This window comes from Arabidopsis thaliana, assembly GCF_000001735.4.
Source record: "Arabidopsis thaliana chromosome 1 sequence".
Taxonomy (NCBI): Eukaryota; Viridiplantae; Streptophyta; class Magnoliopsida; order Brassicales; family Brassicaceae; genus Arabidopsis; species Arabidopsis thaliana.
The window spans coordinates 22,228,539-22,247,448 of NC_003070.9; the positions used below are offsets into that span (position 1 = coordinate 22,228,539).

The following is an 18,910-nucleotide window of genomic DNA, read 5'->3' on the forward strand; positions in this document are numbered from 1 at the left end:
CAATAGTTCCAAATCTTTGCCCCATAATTTACTGATCACTGGTTTCGTTTGGCGTAATGTGGAGAATCAAGACCAACTATTGATAATATAATTTTTATCTGTTGGGCATTTTTGATCCTAGTCCATGACATTCTTTGAATATCCTTAAAAACAGAGGAAAACATTTGAAGGGAGCTAAAAAGTCTTATTATTGAATATTGAAACATAAAGACCTACAAGAAAAATGTCTCATATTCATTTGTTCTCTTTTGCTTCTTCTTCGACTTTGTTCTTATTCATCAACTGGGCCAATCTCTCTGCAAGATTTAGCCTAGTCGCAGGAGACACCCCATTACTTCCAATGATTGATTAAAGAACTGCCAACAGCTTATTCTCGACCATAGCTTGTCCAGTTGTAGGAATGATATCGTCTTTAGAAAACGCAATCTGCAAAACATTTTAATTCACAACAAACATATAGTAGTGAGAACGTGTAGCTATGCACACTTTTATGACATTGTTTTAAAAGCCAATTTCAAGTTTTTTTTTTGAAATTTGAAAGCGTTTATATAAAAGCGTTTATGCTCATTATGCTCACTTTCTCCTTGGTATCCTGGTTTGGTGTCTAAGGTGCAGCGACAATCTTTTCCAGTGGCTCTACCCAACTCCTCTTCTCCTTCACGGTTCAAGACGACACCGCAACTCTTGGTTTATACATGGCGACGACGGTGTGGCAACAACAAGCCTTGGCAAAGTTGATGACCTAACCTATCTCTTAATTCTCTGTTTCTTCCTGGAAAAATATATGACGGCTATATGACGGCTATATGTAAACAACGATATACACACGAGCACACACACGAAATCGCAAAACAACACAACAACGATGATCTCTGCTAATCAGATAAAAACAAATGTCAATTTTTCTGCCCATTGATCTTCATTTATAGATTATTAGGGTTGCTGATTCAGAAACATGTAGTTGGTTTCAGATCATATCAATTCTATACGTTTAGGCTCAACTTGTCTCTGATGTTTTTGATTGCTGCTAATATGGTTGTTTACATGCGATTAGCAAATTGCAGCGACGACAAAAAAAGTCTCTCCTCTCACTACCACAAACCACAAGAAATAAGCATACTAGTCTTTAAACCATATTGAACAGAGAAATAAGAAACACAAAGACTCATGAATCTATAGATGTGTGTATCTAGAATATTCGTAAGATACTAAGATGATCACAAAAACCAAAGTAAAGTATCCTATCTATCATAAGTCAACTTGATAACGCACAACACTTTATTCTGCTTCACGTTTTTGCTAAGCCTATACTCTTGTATAGTCCAAGTTACCGTCACTTCTTCTCCATCACAAAGATATATTTGTCTCACCGTTTCATAGAACTCAAATACCTTCTTGAAACCAATGACCTTTCCGAAATTTGACTTGATCAGCTTATCACCGTGCAGGATCTTCCAGTAACCACCATCGCATTTATCAGTTTCACCACAAGTCTTGTTAGCGAAGATGCAGGTTCCGTAATCATTAAACATCCGATCTTGAAGATCCACAAGCTCCAATGGATGCAGACAGTACACGTTGTTGGTAACGTAGCTAGGCCACTCGTTTCCTTCCGAAGTCATTATCGCGTCCAGATAAAATTCATCCTCCTCTTGTGTATTGGATAAATAATATCCATAAGATGGCAACAGCTCATTTTCAAGAACCGATTCTGATGTAGTGTAGAAATGCTTGCTTAGCAAGAAACTAATTTCAGCTTCAAACATAAACCGAATTTTGCAAATCACATGATCTTGCTTCCAGTTCAAGTTATTGGTAAGCCTATACTCTTCCATTACCCAACTTCTCTTGTAGTCTATAGGTTTCCTCTTTAGGCAAAACTTGAGTATCTTCTTGAACCCTAGAATCTTCCCAGTCTCCTCCGACTTTATCAGTTTATCACGACCAATGATCCTCCAGCAACCCGAATCACATCCATCGGTTTTACCACAAGCCTCTGTTCGTGGTTTAACGATCACGAATCTAGGTCTCTCAGAATTGAACACCTTATCTGGATTCTTGGTGAACACGTTTGCGTCTTCGATGAAGTGATCTGGCCAAGAATCTCCGTTAACGACCATACCCTTCAGATAACGTGAGATTATTACTTCGTCTTCTGAGTATAACAGTTCGTGTTTGATTAGATCATAAGCTGCGTCGTCGTCCTCCATAATGAAACTAAATCGATCAAAAAAATTATCTAGAGAAAGATCAATCGCAAGAATGAGTGTTTGTTTCTTGGAGATGAAGGGAAGAGGAAGAGAGACTCGTGTTAATAAGTTAGTGGCGACCGTTATATATAATTTTTGTGTTGACCAATTTACCCCTGATGATATCTCTTTATTTCGCAATTATGAACTACCCTTTCCTCCGCGGATAATTTTTTTGTAAACTTTTTTTCTTCTTTTCTTCTGGTGCTTTTGTTAAAATAAATTACTGTCAGTTATACGATAGTTTTGTTTCGTTGACATATGTATAAGTAATAATCTTATTTCTTTTTTTTGAATTTCATGTTAAATTAGATTCAAAAGAAAACGTTTTTACAACAAGTGCAGCTTTAATTTAGATTACAATAGCAGAGAAAAGATTAAACTTTGATGAGTTGAGAACTTAGTGCTTTGACGCAAACCACTTTTGGAGACCACTCGCATAACGCCCATCGCCCATGAGCCTAATTGCTGATAATCGATTTCGAATCTGCTTGTCTAGCCATCCGACTAACCGAGCTGGTGGGTTAGGATCATCCCCATGCATTCTTCCATTCCTCTCTCTCCATAATGCATAGATTACAGTCTGAAACACATACCTTTGTAAAAATCCTTCTACCCGCTGGTTTTGGTGGCAAGAGACGCGCATTAGGTTCGTGTGCCAATCTGTTGAGTAGCTAGTTTGAAAAATGTTCTTAGAAGAGGTGCTCCCTAGTTTCTACCTCGGTGTGACAGAGAAAACACGTGTCTGTTGCTCCGACATTCCACATCCTCATACGGTCCCCGGTGGAGAGACGATTTAGAACCGCTAGCCACACACAAAAGGATTGCCTAGGCGTCGCGTGAGTAAACCATACTCCTTTGTGCCAAGTGATCGTGGGAGAGATAGTTCTTAGATGATGCCATGTATCCTTGGTAGAGAAACGTGGCCGATAAGTGTCATTTATACCACGCCAAAGAATATGATCTGCTTCATCTTTACGATTCTGCATTTTTTTATTTAAAGCCTCTTCTATTTGCATGAGTAATCCGTCTCTATGCCTTCGACGACGACGCATTGTCCACGCATCCGCCACAGATTTTTGCCAATCTATTCCCAAATCAATAGCACCTCGCTCACCCACAAGATCAGATAAACGACCCAAATCAGACCAGTTATCATACCAAAATGATGTGGTTTGCCCATTCTTGACTTCCGCTCGACATAAAGGACTTGCAACTGCCCGATATTTGAGGAGTTTCTTCCACATCCAAGAGCCTATGTGTGTTTGACAGACCAGAAGGACTTCTGTTTGAGAAGATTTTCTTCTATCCACTTCACCCAAAGAGAGTTTCCATGAGACACTATTCTCCATATTAGCTTCAAACAACAGACATCGTTAGCCTCCTTTAAGGATCTTAGACCCAAACCACCTTCATGCTTAGGCTTACAAATCTCTTGCCATGACACCTTTGCTTTCGTTGTTTTCATTTCCTGCCCAGACCAAAGAAATGCAGAACAAATTTTATCCACTTCACGAATACAACCGCGAGGAAGTCTAAACGCTGCCATCCAAAAGTTACAAATACTCCAGAGTACTGAACTTATTAGATTCAATCTACCAGCAAAAGAGAGAAATCTTGCTGTCCAAGAGCCAATTCGTTGTCTTATCTTTTCAAGGAGAGGAAGGTAATCAGCTGCAGATAGACGTTTATTAACAAGGGGAAGTCCAAGATACCTTACAGGTAATGTTCCCACTGAAAACGGGTATGTAGAGGTGATCGTTTGGTGAGCTGTTGCAGACGTGCCCGCTAAAAACAGAGTCGACTTCTCCATACTTATTCTGAGTCCTGACCACAGAGCAAAGTCATTGAAAACTCGGACCACTCCATCAATTGACCGAATTTTACCATCAGAGAGAACCATGATGTCATCTGCAAAACTTAGGTGAGTGAGACCTATATTTTTGCAAACTTAGGTCAATAGAGGCAGTAAAATAAAATTTTCTTAATTATGAAAGCACCTTTATTTTCTTGTTCATGTTTAACACACTTTATAGCTGTTATACAGATATTTGTATCCTTAACTAATAAAATTAAAAACACATAATAAAATAATACAAGTACATGACTGTAATAGTAGGCGAAATTCTAAATTATTGGCAATATTTAGAATTACTAATGAAATGCATGATTAGCCAACTCACTGTTTCTTAACAGCTGATCAATATGAATATATATATATATATGGTACTAATTTACTACAACTCACTAGTTTACGTTCACCTGAAATTGGTATCATTTACATATTTCGGGTGAGCCACGGATCTAAATCTTAAAGTCAAGTTAAAAAATCACGGATTGACTCAACATAACATACATGATTGAACGTGTCTGACCCATCAAAACAACCCTCTATATATATAAGCCCAAATTTGCATTGCAAGTGTTCGTGCTTCTTAGATTTGAGGTTGAAACGTTGATGTTAATTATGACCTGTTTCACTCTTCTCAATTTACTTTTCTCCTACTGAATCAAACACCTCAATAATGTAATTAAAAAGTCCAAAACCAATTAATGAAGAACGCAACATCACAGATTCTCCGCACTTAAAGTTAATTTCTGTCAAAGATTTTCCAAGTTATTAGACCATATATATAGTTGTCTTAAGTCAAGCACCAGCCTTTGTTAATGTTTGTCGCGGATCACAAAGCATAATTTTTCTTCCCTAGCTGTTTGAAGGAAAACTTTTCTTCATCCCATCAGAAGAGAATTTGAAGAATAGTTTTAAAAGAGTTTTTGGGAAATATATGTTTTCCGAGTAACTTCCATCTAAACCTTATTTATAAAACAATTGGCGCATCTTTGATATATACAATAGAACCTAGTTCAACTACTGACCATTAACTTACTGCACCTTTGGTAAAGTGAAAAAGCACTCTTTACCACACAAAAAGGGTGTATATCAAATGTAACTTGGAAAGTCAATCTGAGAAAGAAGAAGTCGTTTGTTTATCAAATGTTTAGGGGATTTAGAAAAATAATAAGATAAGTGACTGATCAATACTTCTGGGCCAATAGCCGACGGCGGGAGTGTTTTCGTAAATTTGGTCATGTGTTTATGTCTTATGTCATAACTTTAAATGATAAAATAAACTCTGCCACCAAAACGTAGAAACGAAGCAAGATATGTAGAAAAAGAGATGAAAATTTTAATATATAATTGATACTCTCAAATCTCAATGCATCGATTAACTTTTATTTGGAAGTTTGGTCTAATTTGAGTAATATTAATTCTTATATATGCAGGAACGTATGAAGGTGGGAGGGAAACACGGCGAATCTATTACAATAATGCTAAACTTAGGGCTTGACTGGTTTAACAATTAAAGTCAATACATAATTTACTCATCAATTTTTGTGCTTGGTCGTGATGAGTAACGTTCTCTCTAACAGGGAGCATAAAGATCATTCGATTTGTAAAGTAAACCATTAGAATATCCGCAGTATCATAGGAAAAAATCAATAATATTAGATTAGAACATTTCTTCAACTCAAGAAATCTTTTTGGATCCGGTTTTGATTAGGTTTTATGTCAACCTCTATTATATTACTTTTTTTTGTCCCTTCATTATGACTTATGAGACGTGGTGAATTGGGAGAGCATGATACTTGAAACCAAAAGAGAGTCATTATCAAAACGGACCAAAATGCCTAAACATGCTCGACTTCATTGAGCTGACTCGGCTCAGTTTAAAACGTATTGATTTTGTCATGTGCCGATTATAAAATTCCAATTCAGTTTAGTATCAACAAGTTTTATTACTTAAAAAAAGGAGTTTGCCTCGTTCATTATAACTAAATATTTTCTTTAGGAAAATACATGTCATTTGATTAGCTTCTTTTCTATTCCTTTTTATTAGTCATAGAACCAATTCTTTGTAGGTTTTCAAATAATCTTGTACGTACCTTTCCGTCTTTCTAACAGCCGTACTTTATTATTACTAATCGTTAAACGTATACATAATAGTGCGCTACACTATTCGTATAGTATCCATACGAACGTGGATTTTCTAGTTAAAATAATCAGCAATTTTATCTACTAGCTAGATTGTTTGGTGATTTCAATTAAATCTGATCTAGCTAGAAGCACCAACTACATGGCCTATAAATATAGACTAGATTAGATAAAAAAAACTTGCTAATCAGAATCGGTTTTACACTACGTACAAATCCTAATTTTCTAGTCTAACCAATCAAACAACTTACAAAAGTTACGGTTTCAAGTTTTCTCTTTCCATCTCTGTAAAGTCAGTCTTACAATAATATGACAAAGAGTGTTAAGAAGATCCCGATGGTGGCTATCTCTCGATTCATGCAGCCTCCACAGTTCCAGGACCAGGTGTTTATCAACTTCCGAGGAGAGGAAATTCGCTATAGCTTCCTCAGCCACCTCGCTGCCGCTTTTGAACTACACGGAATAAACTTCTTCATTGACAAAGATGAACAGAAGGGAAAAGACCTTAAACACCTTTTCAAAAGGATCAAGCAGTCGCAGATTGCATTAGCAATCTTTTCCGAAAGATATGCGGAGTCCCCATGGTGCTTGAACGAACTGGCAAAGATGAAGAAACTTGCAAAGAAGGGCAAATTAAATGTGGTTCCTATTTTCTACAAGGTGGAGGTAAATGATGTGAGACACCAAGAGGGAAAATTTGGTAGTAACTTTTGGAAGTTGGCAAAGATTTCTAGTGGTGACGAGATCAAGAAGTGGAAGGAAGCTTTGGAGTTTTTCTCTAATAAGATGGGCTTGACGTTATGTGGCAAGAGGTACTCTACATGATCTTTCTTTTTATCTAAGAGTACGTACATATATGTCACTACATGTACAGATTGTTTTCGTGACTTGTGAGTCAAGAAATAAAAGCATAACACGACACTAGCATAAAGTGATCAGCTGAAACAATTCCGTGATATTTGCAAAAGAAAAATAGAAGAATAAAGCTTCAATCATAGATTTAGAAAAATAAGAAAATGGTTTGTTTGTTTAATATGGTTTAAGAGTGTATTTTTTAGTTTTGATTTATATTCTTCTTAGATTTTAAAATTTTTATTTGGAGCGAATTTTAAATTAAACGTTACTGAAAATGAACCCAATTAATAGTCAGTTAGTCAAGTTATATGCACCTCTGTAAAAGTTAAAATTTAGTTTTATATATTGATTTTGTTTTGACTTCCTTGTCAACTTCATATCTTAATATATAAGATATGATCCAACTTTACAAATTGTATTTACAAAGCGGCATCATACATTCATACAAGAAAACAATTAATTAAGAGATTCATTTAGGTGAATATGATCTCAGCGAACAACCATCTACCATAACGCTTACTTTATGCATTCATTATTAACCACTGAATTTTCTTCAATTCTCACCAAGCATTCATCGGGATAGGTAAATCTTCATACCATGATCCCAACACATTACCAATCAACAATATAGTTGATGCATTTGTGACAACGAACAAATAAAAAAGCTCTTCATTTTCAAACCAAAACTGTTCTGATTCGGGATTCAAGCCAAAACGAAAACCAAGATTGGACCATACATAAGAATCCACTCTTGAACCTAAAAGCACAATTGTAATGTTGTTTACCGGCGTTACTTGCCTTGAACATGACGAGCTCAAAAATAAATAAGCTTTTTAATAAATCAACCTCCAATTTTTAAAATGCTTCTCAATATGGATCATTTCTTTTTGTCTTCTGCTATAGTCAATTTAATAGATGTTAATTTATTTTACATCATATAAGTACTAATTTGCCCGTTGTATACTAATTTACCCGTTCAACAAGACACTAACAAAAATTATATTATTGGCTGATAAGTCCTTGCTATTAATAAAAAATGGCAAGTCCAAATGATGCCTACCACGTATTTTTTTGGAACAACTTAGTTTTTTAAACATTTTCTCTCATCCCATGATATGTGTTTCGTGATTTATAGGTGTTTAAATCTGGATTCTGTTTAGTGTCAACAGCTTTTAAATTAACCTTAAAAGAGTCATTTATGAAAAATGTTGTTTACAAATGTGATATGATGTACTTTGGTATTATTTTTCATTGCTAAGTTATATATTTTAACATTTGCACATTAAGAAATTAAATTCGGATGAATAATAGTTTTTTTTATTAATGTGACATTACTTTTGAGGGATGTTTATTTTAATTATTGATTATCATCCATAAATATAGGCTAAATAGGCTAAAAATATAGAATTAGCATGCATAGCATTGTTTTTTTAAATTATTTTCCTAATCAAGTATTGTTAATTTCCAGCGGAATTCTTTTTTCGCCTTGTAGAATTGACTCTTAGCTAGTGTGTCTAACTAGTTGGTTTTGGTCATTCCTTTTCCCAGCTCAGAGGCAGATTTTGTCAAACAAATTGTTGCGGAACTGGAGAGCGTACGAAGGAGAATCCCAATAGAAGAGAGGAAGGATCATACTCTCTATCTTTCCTCGAGAAAAAGAACTAGAGAATGCATGTAATGAGTGGTCTCTATGAATTTTCTCACTGTGAAACGAGCAAAACAAGAAAATTCCGATGAAAAATCAATTCAGTTCATCATACACAACAATGCCGAGATTTGGTTAAAATTATTTGCAAACTGCATTAGCATTTCTCTAATAGTAAATATACTAAAACTGTAATTATGTGTTTACTATTTGTAAATTCAAACGTGTACATAATGGACCACACGCGTATGATGTAACGATTTGGTATATTAACATAAGATCTTTGTATGCTTCGGAATTTCTGAATAGCCTTAAAAAGATCTAATCTAAATTCATTGTTATTCAGGGAGTTGAGTCTCAAATTTTTTATAAATTCATTAAGCTTCTAAAAACATTTTAATGACTAGAGCATCTCCAATGGTGAGAGCCCCTCATTGGCTCTCACCATTATTTCTAATATAAATTTTGCAAATTTAAAAGTTGAGAAACTCATGAAGAGCTCTTGAATTTTAGCATCTCCAATGGTAGACTCTCATGTTCTTGAAAATTAAGATTTTTCTTTGACCAATAGTTCCAAATCTTTGCCCTATAATTTATTGATCACTGATTTCGTTTGGCGTATAATGTGGAGAATCAAGACCAACTATTGATAATATAATTTTATCTGTTCGGCATTTTTTGATCCTAGTCCATGACATTCTTTGACTATTCTTAGAAACAGAGGAAAACATTTGATGGGAGCGAAAATGTCTTATTATTGAATATTGAAACATAAGACCTACAAGAAAAACGTCTCATCATTTGTTCTCTTTTGCTTCTTCTTCGACCTTGTTCTTATTCATCGATCACCTGAGCCAATCTCTCTGCAAGACTTAGCCTAGTCGCAGGAGACACCCCATTACTTCCAATGATTGATTAAAGAACTGCCTCTGCCAACAGCTTATTCTCGACCACAGCTTGTCCAGTTGTAGGAATGATATCGTCTTTAGAAAACGGAATCTGCAAAACATTTTAATTCACAACAAACATATAGTAGTGAGAACGTGTAGCTATGCACACTTTTATGTTGCACACTTTTATGACATTGTTTTAAAAGCCAATTTCAAGTTTTTTTTTTGAAATTTGAAAGCGTTTATATAAATCAGCAACTAGTCATTTGTATAAGTTGAAACCGCGCGCTTCTAAATCGAGAAAGGCCCTTTTTCCCATAATAAGAACTGTTTATCGTTTATTCTTGCGCAAGAAGCAACGTGAATAACTCCTCAAGCTAAACTCGATTGAAACACTCTCAGTTCATGTATGACCCGAATCCTCCTCCTAAAACACCAATTTGAAACAGCCCTTTTTTCCTTCCTTTTCTTCCTTCTTTGCTTGTCTTTTGCTCTGCCCCATCTCCAAAATTCTTCATTTTCGTTTTGAACCTAATCTCCATTCGTAGTGGTGACGTCTCGCCTACATCTCAGCTTTCTCTCCCACGCAACCAATCGCTTTCTTTCGCTTTAGTGGATCATTATGCTCACTTTTTCCTTGGCGTGGTGTCTCAGGTGCAGCGACAATCTCCTCCGGTTGCTCTACCAAACTCCTCTTCTCCTTCACGGTGACGACACCGCAACTCTTGGTTTGTACATGGCCACGACGGTGTGGCAACAACAAGCCTTGGCAACGTTGATGACCTAACCTCTCTGTTTCTTCCTGCAAAATGTTGACGGCTATATGTACATATATACACGAGGACACTCCGAAATTGCAAATCAACACAACAACAACGAAAATCATTTTATGTACCAATTAGATAACAAAAACATGTCAATTTTCTTTCCATTGATATTTATTTATAGATTATTATAGGGTTGCTGATTCAGAAACATATAGTTGGTTTCAGATCATATCCATTCTCTACGTTTAGGCTCAATTTGTCTCTGATGTTTGTGATTGCTGCTAATATGGTTGTTTACATGCGATTAGCAAATTGAAGCGACGACAAAAAAAGCCTCTCCTCTCACAACCACAAACCACAAGAAACAAGCATACTAGTCTTTAAACCATATTGAACAGAGAAATAAGAAACACAAAGACTCATGAATCTATAGATGTGTGTATCTAGAATATTCGTAAGATACTAAGATGATCACAAAAACCAAAGTAAAGTATCCTATTTATCATCAGTAAACTTGATAACGCACAACAATTTATTCTGCTTCACGTTTTTGCTAAGCCTATACTCTTCTATAGTCCAAGTTACCTTCACTTCTTCTCCATCACAAAAATATCTATGTATCACCGTTTCATAGAACTCAAATACCTTCTTGAAACCAGTGACCATCCCGAAATTTGACTTGATCAGCTTATCACCGTGCAGGATCTTCCAGTAACCACCATCGCATTTATCAGATTCACCACAAGTCCCGTTAGCGAAGATGCAGGTTCCGTAACTTTGAAACATCACATCTTGAAGATCCACAAGCTCCAATGGATGAAGACAGTACACGTTGTTGGTAACGTAGCTAGGCCAATCGTTTCCTTCCGAAGTCATTATCGTCTTCAGATAAAATTCATCCTCCTCTTGTGTATTGGATAAATATCCATAAGATGGCAATAGCTCATGTCGAAGAAGTGATTCTGACGTAGTGTAGAAATGCTTGGCTAGCAAGAAACTAATTTCTGCTTCAAACAAAAGCCGAATCTTGCAAATCACATGATCTTGCTTCCAGTTCAAGTTATTGGTAAGCCTATACTCTTCCATTACCCAACTTCTCTTGTATTCTATAGGTTTCCACTTTATGCAAAACTTGAGAATCTTCTTGAACCCTAGAATCTTCCCAGTCTCCTCCGACTTTATCAGTTTATCACGACCCATGGTCCTCCAGCAACCAGATTCACATCCATCGGTCTTACCACAAGCCTCTGTTCGTGGTTTAACGATAACGAATCTAGGTCTCTCAGAATTGAACACCTCATTTGGATTCTTGGTGAACACGTTTGCGTCTTCGATGAAGTGATCTGGCCAAGAATCTCCGTTAACGACCATAGGCTTCAGATAACGTGAGATTATTACTTCGTCTTCTGAGTTTAACAGTTCGGATTTGACTTGATCATAAGCTGCGTCGTTATCTTCCATAATGAGATAAAATCGATCAAGAAAAAGATCTATAGAGAGAGAAAGATCAAACGCAAGATCGAGTGTTTTGTTTCTTGGAGAGCGAAGAAGAAGTGAGACTCATGTTGAAACTTTAGTGGGGACCATTATATCTTTACGTAGTGACCAATTTACCCTTGATGATGTCTCTTTATTTCGCTACCACCCTTCGTCCACGGATATTTTGACTTTGCTATAATGGATAAAAAATTTATAAACTTTTTTTTTTGTTTTTCCTGGTCTGCTTAAATTAGTATCAGCTTAAAATATATGATAGTTGTTTCGTTGACATATGTATAAATATAATGTTAAAACGGATCATATTAGACCATGGCATTTTATATCCTAGTCCATGGCATTCTTTGAATATTTCTTAAAACAGAGGAAAATATTCTTTCTCTCTTAAGTCTCTGGCAACCAAAAAGGCTACATGTGCATATACACGAGAAATCAACACAACAACAATCTCTGCTTAGCAGATAAAAAAACATGTCAATTTAATTGATCTTCATTTAATTTATAGATTGTTCGGGTTGCTGATTCAGAAACATGTAGGTTGTTGTCGAATCATATGTACATGTTTGGTTACATAAGGCTCAATTTGTCTCTGATGTTTGTGATTGCTGCTAATATCGATTGTTTACATGCGATTAGTGTTATTTTGGGTTTAAAATATTGCAGCGACAAAAAAGCCTCTCCTCTCACAATCACAAACCACATGAAAGAGAGAAAAAAGCACACTAGTCTCTAAATCATATTGAACAGAGAAATATAAACACAAAGACTATCGATATATGTTTTAAAGAGAATGTCCTCAAGATACTAAGATGATCATAAAATCCAAAGAAAAGATTCTTAGTTATCATAAGTAAACTTGATAACGCACAAGAATTTATTCTGCTTCACGCTAAGCCTATACTCTTCTAGAGTCCAAGTTACCTTCACATCTTCTCCACCACAGAAGTATCTTTCTTTCTCCGTTTCATGAAACTTAAACACCTTCTTGAAACCAATAACTATCCCGGACTTTGACTTGATCAGCCTATCACGGTGCAAAATTTTCCAGTAACCACCATTAATGCATCTATCGGTTTTACCACAAGTCTTGTTAGCGAAGATGCAGGTTCCGTAATCATTAAACATCCGATCTTGAAGATCAACGAGCTCCAATGGATGCAGACAATACACATTGTTGGTAACGTAGCTAGGCCAATCGTTTCCTTCAGAAGTCATTATCGTCACCGGATAAGATACATCCTCCAATTGCTTATCTGATGAAAGGAATCCGTAAGCTGGCAACAGCTCATTTCGAGGAAGTGATTCTGATGTAGTGTAGAAATGCTTGGCTAGCAAGAAACTGATTTCAGCTTCAAACATAAACCGAATCTTGCAAATCACATGATCTTGCTTCCAGTTCAAGTTATTGGTAAGCCTATACTCTTCCATTACCCAACTTCTCTTGTATCCTCTAGGTTTCCTCTTTAGGCAGAACTTGAGAATCTTCTTGAACCCTTGAATCTTCACAGTCTCCGTCGATTTTATCGGTTTATCACGACCCATGATCCTCCAGCAACCAGTTTCACATCCATCGGTTTTACCACAAGCCTCTGTTCGAGGTTTAACTATCACGAAGCTAGGGCTCTCAGCATCGAACTCCACATTTGGATTCTTGTTGAACACGTCTGCGTCTTCGATGAAGTGATCAGGCCATGAGTCTCCGTTGACGACCATACGCTTCAGATAACGTGAGATTATTGCATCGTCTTCTGCGTTTAAGAGTTCGGCTTTGAGTAGATCAAAAGCTGCATCTTCCTCCATAATGAAACTAAATTGATCAAGAAAAATATGGGATCTAGAGAAAGAAAGATCAAACGCAAGAATGAGTGTTTGTTTCTTGGAGACGAAGCGAATAGGAAGAGAGTAGAGAATAAATGTGCTTTTAAGTTAGTAGCGACCGTTATTTATAATTTTCGTGGTGACCAATTGACTCTTGATGATCTCTCTTTATTTCGCAACTTTATTTCCCTCTTTAATGGATGGGTTCAAGAAACTAAAGGATGTTACAGTAAGACCACTAAGACAGAACTGCAGTAAGATTTGAGAGAGAAGTTTAGTTTACTCAAGGTTACAGTCTTTTTCCACTAATTATTTTTGTTATAGCATGCAAGTCCTTCTTATCGCTATGGGCTTGGTAGGGCTTTCTCTAGTCGTTAAATATGTTTCGCTTGAGTTTATTTCTGAGATATACATGCACATTCAAATAGACAATGTCTCATAGAGTCTATACATATAGATAGTCACGATTTTTATTTCCCATGGAATATTCAGAGTTAGCTCCTGTTATCTCGAGGATTCTGGTTTGCTGTTTCTTCTGGACTAACCCTTTGGTATCTTGCTCTAAATGGCCAAATGTTACCGAGTTGCATCCACCTTGGACGCCTTCTTTCAGGCATGTCTTGTCTAATAGGATTGCTCCTTTCTCGAGATTCAGCAACGGTGTTGACAAGTGGCAGGTCACGGCGGCAGATAGGGCAAGAATTGTTAAGCCTAAGCCACGGGACTATACAATCTTTATGGTAAATATGTTTACATGGTAATTCCGTTGCGTCCCCACCAACAATGAATTCTTCCATGCACACTGTGCATTGGGACATGTCGTTAGTTAGATGTTGTGGTGTTATTTTCACAGATGGTAGGGAATTAATGGTGGGTTCTGACGCAGGTGGTGGTCCAGGCCTATCGTCTTGTGTTAGTTGTTCAATCAGCTGCTCTAAGCTTGATGCTCCAGTAAAGTAATCATGTGAGTTCACATGCCGTGGTGGTGCTTGATTTGGTGGCGCAATTATGTTTCCGAGTGGACTAGTCGGATTATTGGGCCGGAGAATAACATATGTTCTTCTTGGTAGAGGTAAACCACCATTGTTAACATTGTCAAGGCTGTGTCGTCTTCGATGTTGCGGTCGGGGTCTTGATTCAGGTTCCAAGATGTTTCTGGATCTTGCCCTAAGAAATGGGTCTGCACCAAACCTACCTATGGTTGCAGGCTCAAACATGAGCGAGAGAGCTTCGAGAAGACGAGCCTCAGGAGAAGCATCAAAAGGCGGAGTAGCATGGTTGAAAGTAAACCGAGGCCGTTGTCTCGTTTCAATCTCAACGACAAATTGCCTCAAACATCGAGGACAGGCGATCTCTGATGGGTTAGAGGATGCAATTCTGACCATACGATCACAATGGTAGCACCAGTAGAGACCAAAAGTCCTAAATGCTCCATTGGGTGCACTATCGGTCCGTGTTATTGGCTGACTCAATGACATTGTTGGAAGGAATTGTTATACACAAGACATATAAACATTTACAACATTTATAGATAACGTTGAGGGTTGCATGAGGCAATTGAAAAGGGCAGATTCTTTTCAAATATAGGTCTTGGTTTCTTTGAGGCAAAGCTTGAGATGGATGAAGAAGCAATGCTCATTTTTTCTAGTTTTCTATGCTTTTAAGATTACCTCTAGCTAAAGGCTAGAATCATTTCTCGAATCCATTTATTTTTCTAAGGCCTGGACCGTTAACGAATATTGGGCATACTGAATTATTATGGTGGTTATGAAGGATCATTTTCAGTTTTAGAATTAACATAAATAGTTTTCTTTTAGAATTAGTAGTTTCAAATTAGAAGAATTAGTAATTGATTTTTAATTCCATCTTTATGCACTCAATTGAGCATTTAGAAATTGGAAAACGTGTTGATATGAAGACCCTATATTTTACTGCCATAGTCTCCATTGATTAATACATACATAGTTGGGAGACTAATGAGAGAAAATATTGTCCAAGAGCAAAGGCATATCAATATCACAAAGCATAGATAAAAATTGGAACACGAGTTGAAATGAAGACCATATCTCTCTGCCTTTTGCTTTTTTAGTCCAAGAATAATTTTTTTATCATAGCACATTCATCATCACATGCCGTGTCTTTGTTGCGCTTAACCTTTTGGTTTTCTTGAACATCATCTAATTCTATTTAGTTTTATCTGAATTTGTTTTTCTTGGTAACTTTTTACTTGCCTTGCTTGATATAAATAGCTTGGTCTTAAAGAAGAGAATATAGCGAGCGGCTTACGAACTAGAAAATTTGATCTAGGGTTTTATTAGGTCAAACCGATCGGTTTCACTTATATGTTGGTGTGTTCCTGATCGAACCGTTCAATATAACAAAGGCTTGAAAGATAATGAAAGTCTCCGATCAGGAGAGCTCTCTGTATTGCATTCAATATATAGCCAAAGTTGTTACAATATGTTCAGGGATTTCCCTAGATTCACGGAGAATATCCACAGTATTTCCAACTAATATTTGAGAATATTCTATCTGTTAATAAGGCTACTGATTGGTTAATGCCTTTAAAGCCAAATCAAACAGAATTACACAAACCTCGGCAATTAGGGTTCGGTTCGATCAGTACTGAATAAATGCCCTAGGCTTCAAACCTTAGATATATAGTCGTCTATCTTTCTCCTTGTTATAAGCAAAATACCAGGAGACATCATGAACGGAGGAGAAAAGTTAGAATCTATCCCGATTGATCTCATTATTGAGATACATTCAAGATTACCAGCGGAGTCAGTCGCAAGGTTTCGCTGCGTGTCGAAGCTATGGGGGTCTATGTTTCGCCGTCCATATTTCACCGAGCTGTTCTTGACCAGGTCGCGTGCTCGTCCACGTCTCTTATTCGTCCTCCAACACAACCGTAAATGGAGCTTCAGCGTCTTCTCTTCGCCTCAAAATCAGAATATATATGAGAAGCCGTCTTTTGTAGTAGCTGATTTCCACATGAAGTTCTCTGTAAGCACGTTCCCAGATTTTCATAGTTGCTCTGGTTTGATCCATTTCTCTATGATGAAAGGCGCATATACAGTGCCGGTGGTATGTAACCCTCGCACGGGACAATATGCGGTCCTACCTAAACTGACAAGGACAAGGTACGAAAATTCGTATAGCTTTGTAGGGTATGATCCGATTGAGAAGCAAATCAAGGTACTGTTCATGTCTGATCCAGATAGTGGTGATGACCATAGAATTCTGACGTTAGGAACAACTGAAAAAATGTTGGGGAGGAAGATCGAATGTAGCTTAACCCATAATATATTGTCTAATGAAGGGGTATGCATCAATGGAGTTTTGTATTACAAAGCTTCCCGAATTGTTGAATCGTCATCTGACGATGACACGTCTGATGATGATGATGATGATCATGAACGGTCTGATGTGATTGTTTGCTTTGATTTTAGGTGTGAGAAATTCGAGTTTATTGTCATATGCTTTTATGGCCAGTTGATAAATTCCGTCCAGTTATCACTAAAACAAAAATCTCACCAGAAACTTGACTTAATCATATAGCAAACTCAAACAAGTTTCGGTTAGATAAATCTTCTCCAATAGCAAAAATGCTTGACTTAAGACAACTATATGATCTAATAACTTGGAAACAGAAATTAAATTTAACCGGATAATCTGTGGCTTTGTGTGTTGCGTTTTTCATTGGTTTTGGACTTTTTGGTTACTTATTGTGTTTGATTCTGTTGGAGAAGAGAAAATTCAGAAGAGTGATAATAAGATTTTAAAGATTATTGTAAATTTATTGCGTTATATATATATGCTTCTGAGTGGCAATATAGAGAAAGGTTCGTCGGCGAAGCTGGTTCTGTGCTTCTCTAACATTATTATATGTTTTTTTAGCACATTTTTATACCATTCTTTGAATATTCTTAAAAACAGAAGAAAACATTATTTCTCTCTTAAATCTCTTACACGAGCACACACACAACATCGCAGATCAACACAACAACTACGATGCTCTCGTCTCTTGTAATCAGATTAAAAAGCCTCTCCTCATAACCACAAACCACAAGAAAAGAAAAAAAAGCATACTAGTCTTTAAACCATATTGAACAGAGAAATGATCGATAATGAAACACAAAGACTCATGAATCATGACCATGTTCGAGATGATCGATCATGAAACCAAGAGTAGAAGTCCCTAGCTAGTTATCCTCGGTAAACACTTTACCTTATACTTGATAACGCACACCACTTTATTCTTGTTCATTTTTCTGGTAAGCCTATACTCTTTTAGAGTCCAAGTTACCTTCACTTCTTCTCCATTACCAAAATGTCTTTCTTTCTCCGTTTCATAAAACTGAAAAACTTTCTTCCAACCAATGGTCTGCCCGTACCGTGACATGATCAGCTTCTCACGGTGCTTAATCTTCCAGTAACCTTCATTGCATTTATCGGTTACACCACAAGTCCTGTTAGCGAAGATGCAGATTCCGTTATCATGAAACTTCCCATCGTGAACATTCACAAGCTCCGATGGATGCAGACAATACACGTTGTTGGTAACGTAGCTAGGCCAATCTTTTCCTTCTGAAATCATTATCGTCACCGGATAAAATTCGTCCTCCTCTTGTTTATCTGGTGAACAGAATCCATAAGCTGGCAACAGCACATTTCGAGGAAGTGAGTCTGATGTAGTGTAGAAATGCTTGGCTAGCAAGAAACTAATTTCTGCTTCAAACAAAAGCCGAATCTTGCAAATCACATGATCTTGCTTCCAGTTGAAGTTATTGGTAAGCCTATACTCTTCCATTACCAAACTTCTCTTGTATTCTCTAGGTTTCCACTTTAGGCAGAACTTGAGTATCTTCTTGAACCCTAGAATCTTACCAGTCTCCTCCGACTTTATCAGCTTATCACGACCAATGATCCTCCAGCAACCCGAATCACATCCATCGGTTTTACCACAAGCCTTTGTTCGTGGTTTAACGATCACGAAGCTAGGGATCTCAGCATGGAACTTCACATATGGATCCTTGTTGAACACGTCTGCGTCTTCGATGAAGAGATCAGGCCATGATACTCTGTTAACGATCATAGGCTTCAGATAACGTGAGATTATTACTTCGTCTTCTGCGTTGAGCAGTGTGTCCGCCATAACGAAACTAAATCGACCAAGAAACAGAGGAACTAGA

The 18,910-nt window shown here is 36.9% G+C and overlaps 7 protein-coding genes, 1 long non-coding RNA gene and 3 pseudogenes across 11 annotated transcripts; 3 read left to right on the forward strand and 8 right to left on the reverse strand.

Annotated features, from left to right (window-relative positions):
- Window positions 1-161: 161 nt before the first annotated feature.
- Window positions 162-439, reverse strand: AT1G60290 (annotated as a pseudogene). The gene has a single exon.
- Window positions 440-1,241: 802 nt separating this feature from the next.
- Window positions 1,242-2,210, reverse strand: AT1G60300 (NAC (No Apical Meristem) domain transcriptional regulator superfamily protein; the record flags this gene model as incomplete). The annotated part of the gene is made up of 1 exon (NM_104719.1): window positions 1,242-2,210. The coding sequence occupies one exon, from the start codon at window positions 2,208-2,210 to the stop codon at window positions 1,242-1,244; it is 969 nt and encodes a 322-aa protein (NP_176235.1).
- Window positions 2,211-2,649: 439 nt separating this feature from the next.
- On the reverse strand, window positions 2,650-4,199 carry AT1G60310 (annotated as a pseudogene; the record flags this gene model as incomplete). The annotated part of the gene is made up of 1 exon: window positions 2,650-4,199.
- A 2,353-nt stretch (window positions 4,200-6,552) lies between these two features.
- AT1G60320 (Toll-Interleukin-Resistance (TIR) domain family protein) lies at window positions 6,553-7,068 on the forward strand (the record flags this gene model as incomplete). Its single annotated transcript, NM_104720.1, has 1 exon — window positions 6,553-7,068. The coding sequence occupies one exon, from the start codon at window positions 6,553-6,555 to the stop codon at window positions 7,066-7,068; it is 516 nt and encodes a 171-aa protein (NP_176236.1).
- Window positions 7,069-9,469: 2,401 nt separating this feature from the next.
- AT1G60330 lies at window positions 9,470-9,824 on the reverse strand (annotated as a pseudogene). The gene has a single exon.
- Window positions 9,825-10,195: 371 nt separating this feature from the next.
- AT1G60340 (NAC (No Apical Meristem) domain transcriptional regulator superfamily protein) lies at window positions 10,196-11,861 on the reverse strand (the record flags this gene model as incomplete). Its single annotated transcript, NM_104721.1, has 2 exons — window positions 10,196-10,435; window positions 10,986-11,861. 2 exons carry the CDS (start codon window positions 11,859-11,861, stop codon window positions 10,196-10,198), a joined length of 1,116 nt encoding a protein of 371 aa, NP_176237.1.
- Window positions 11,862-12,734: 873 nt separating this feature from the next.
- NAC024 (NAC domain containing protein 24) lies at window positions 12,735-13,697 on the reverse strand (the record flags this gene model as incomplete). The annotated part of the gene is made up of 1 exon (NM_104722.1): window positions 12,735-13,697. One exon carries the CDS (start codon window positions 13,695-13,697, stop codon window positions 12,735-12,737), a length of 963 nt encoding a protein of 320 aa, NP_176238.1.
- Window positions 13,698-13,992: 295 nt separating this feature from the next.
- AT1G60360 (RING/U-box superfamily protein) lies at window positions 13,993-15,222 on the reverse strand. Its single transcript, NM_104723.2, has one exon. The coding sequence runs from the start codon at window positions 15,191-15,193 to the stop codon at window positions 14,210-14,212; it is 984 nt and encodes a 327-aa protein (NP_176239.1). The 5' UTR covers window positions 15,194-15,222; the 3' UTR covers window positions 13,993-14,209.
- A 418-nt stretch (window positions 15,223-15,640) lies between these two features.
- Window positions 15,641-15,868, forward strand: AT1G08313. Its single transcript, NR_139408.1, has one exon. It is a non-coding gene; the product is annotated as an other RNA (long non-coding RNA).
- Window positions 15,869-16,424: 556 nt separating this feature from the next.
- On the forward strand, window positions 16,425-17,276 carry AT1G60370 (F-box and associated interaction domains-containing protein; the record flags this gene model as incomplete). The annotated part of the gene is made up of 1 exon (NM_104724.1): window positions 16,425-17,276. One exon carries the CDS (start codon window positions 16,425-16,427, stop codon window positions 17,274-17,276), a length of 852 nt encoding a protein of 283 aa, NP_176240.1.
- Window positions 17,277-17,916: 640 nt separating this feature from the next.
- AT1G60380 (NAC (No Apical Meristem) domain transcriptional regulator superfamily protein) lies at window positions 17,917-18,873 on the reverse strand (the record flags this gene model as incomplete). The annotated part of the gene is made up of 1 exon (NM_104725.1): window positions 17,917-18,873. One exon carries the CDS (start codon window positions 18,871-18,873, stop codon window positions 17,917-17,919), a length of 957 nt encoding a protein of 318 aa, NP_176241.1.
- Window positions 18,874-18,910: the final 37 nt, after the last annotated feature.

Bases quoted from the DNA above. Each gene is read 5' to 3' on its own strand.
- AT1G60360 (NM_104723.2), bottom strand. From the start codon at position 15,193: ATGTCATTGAGTCAGCCAATAACACGGACCGATAGTGCACCCAATGGA.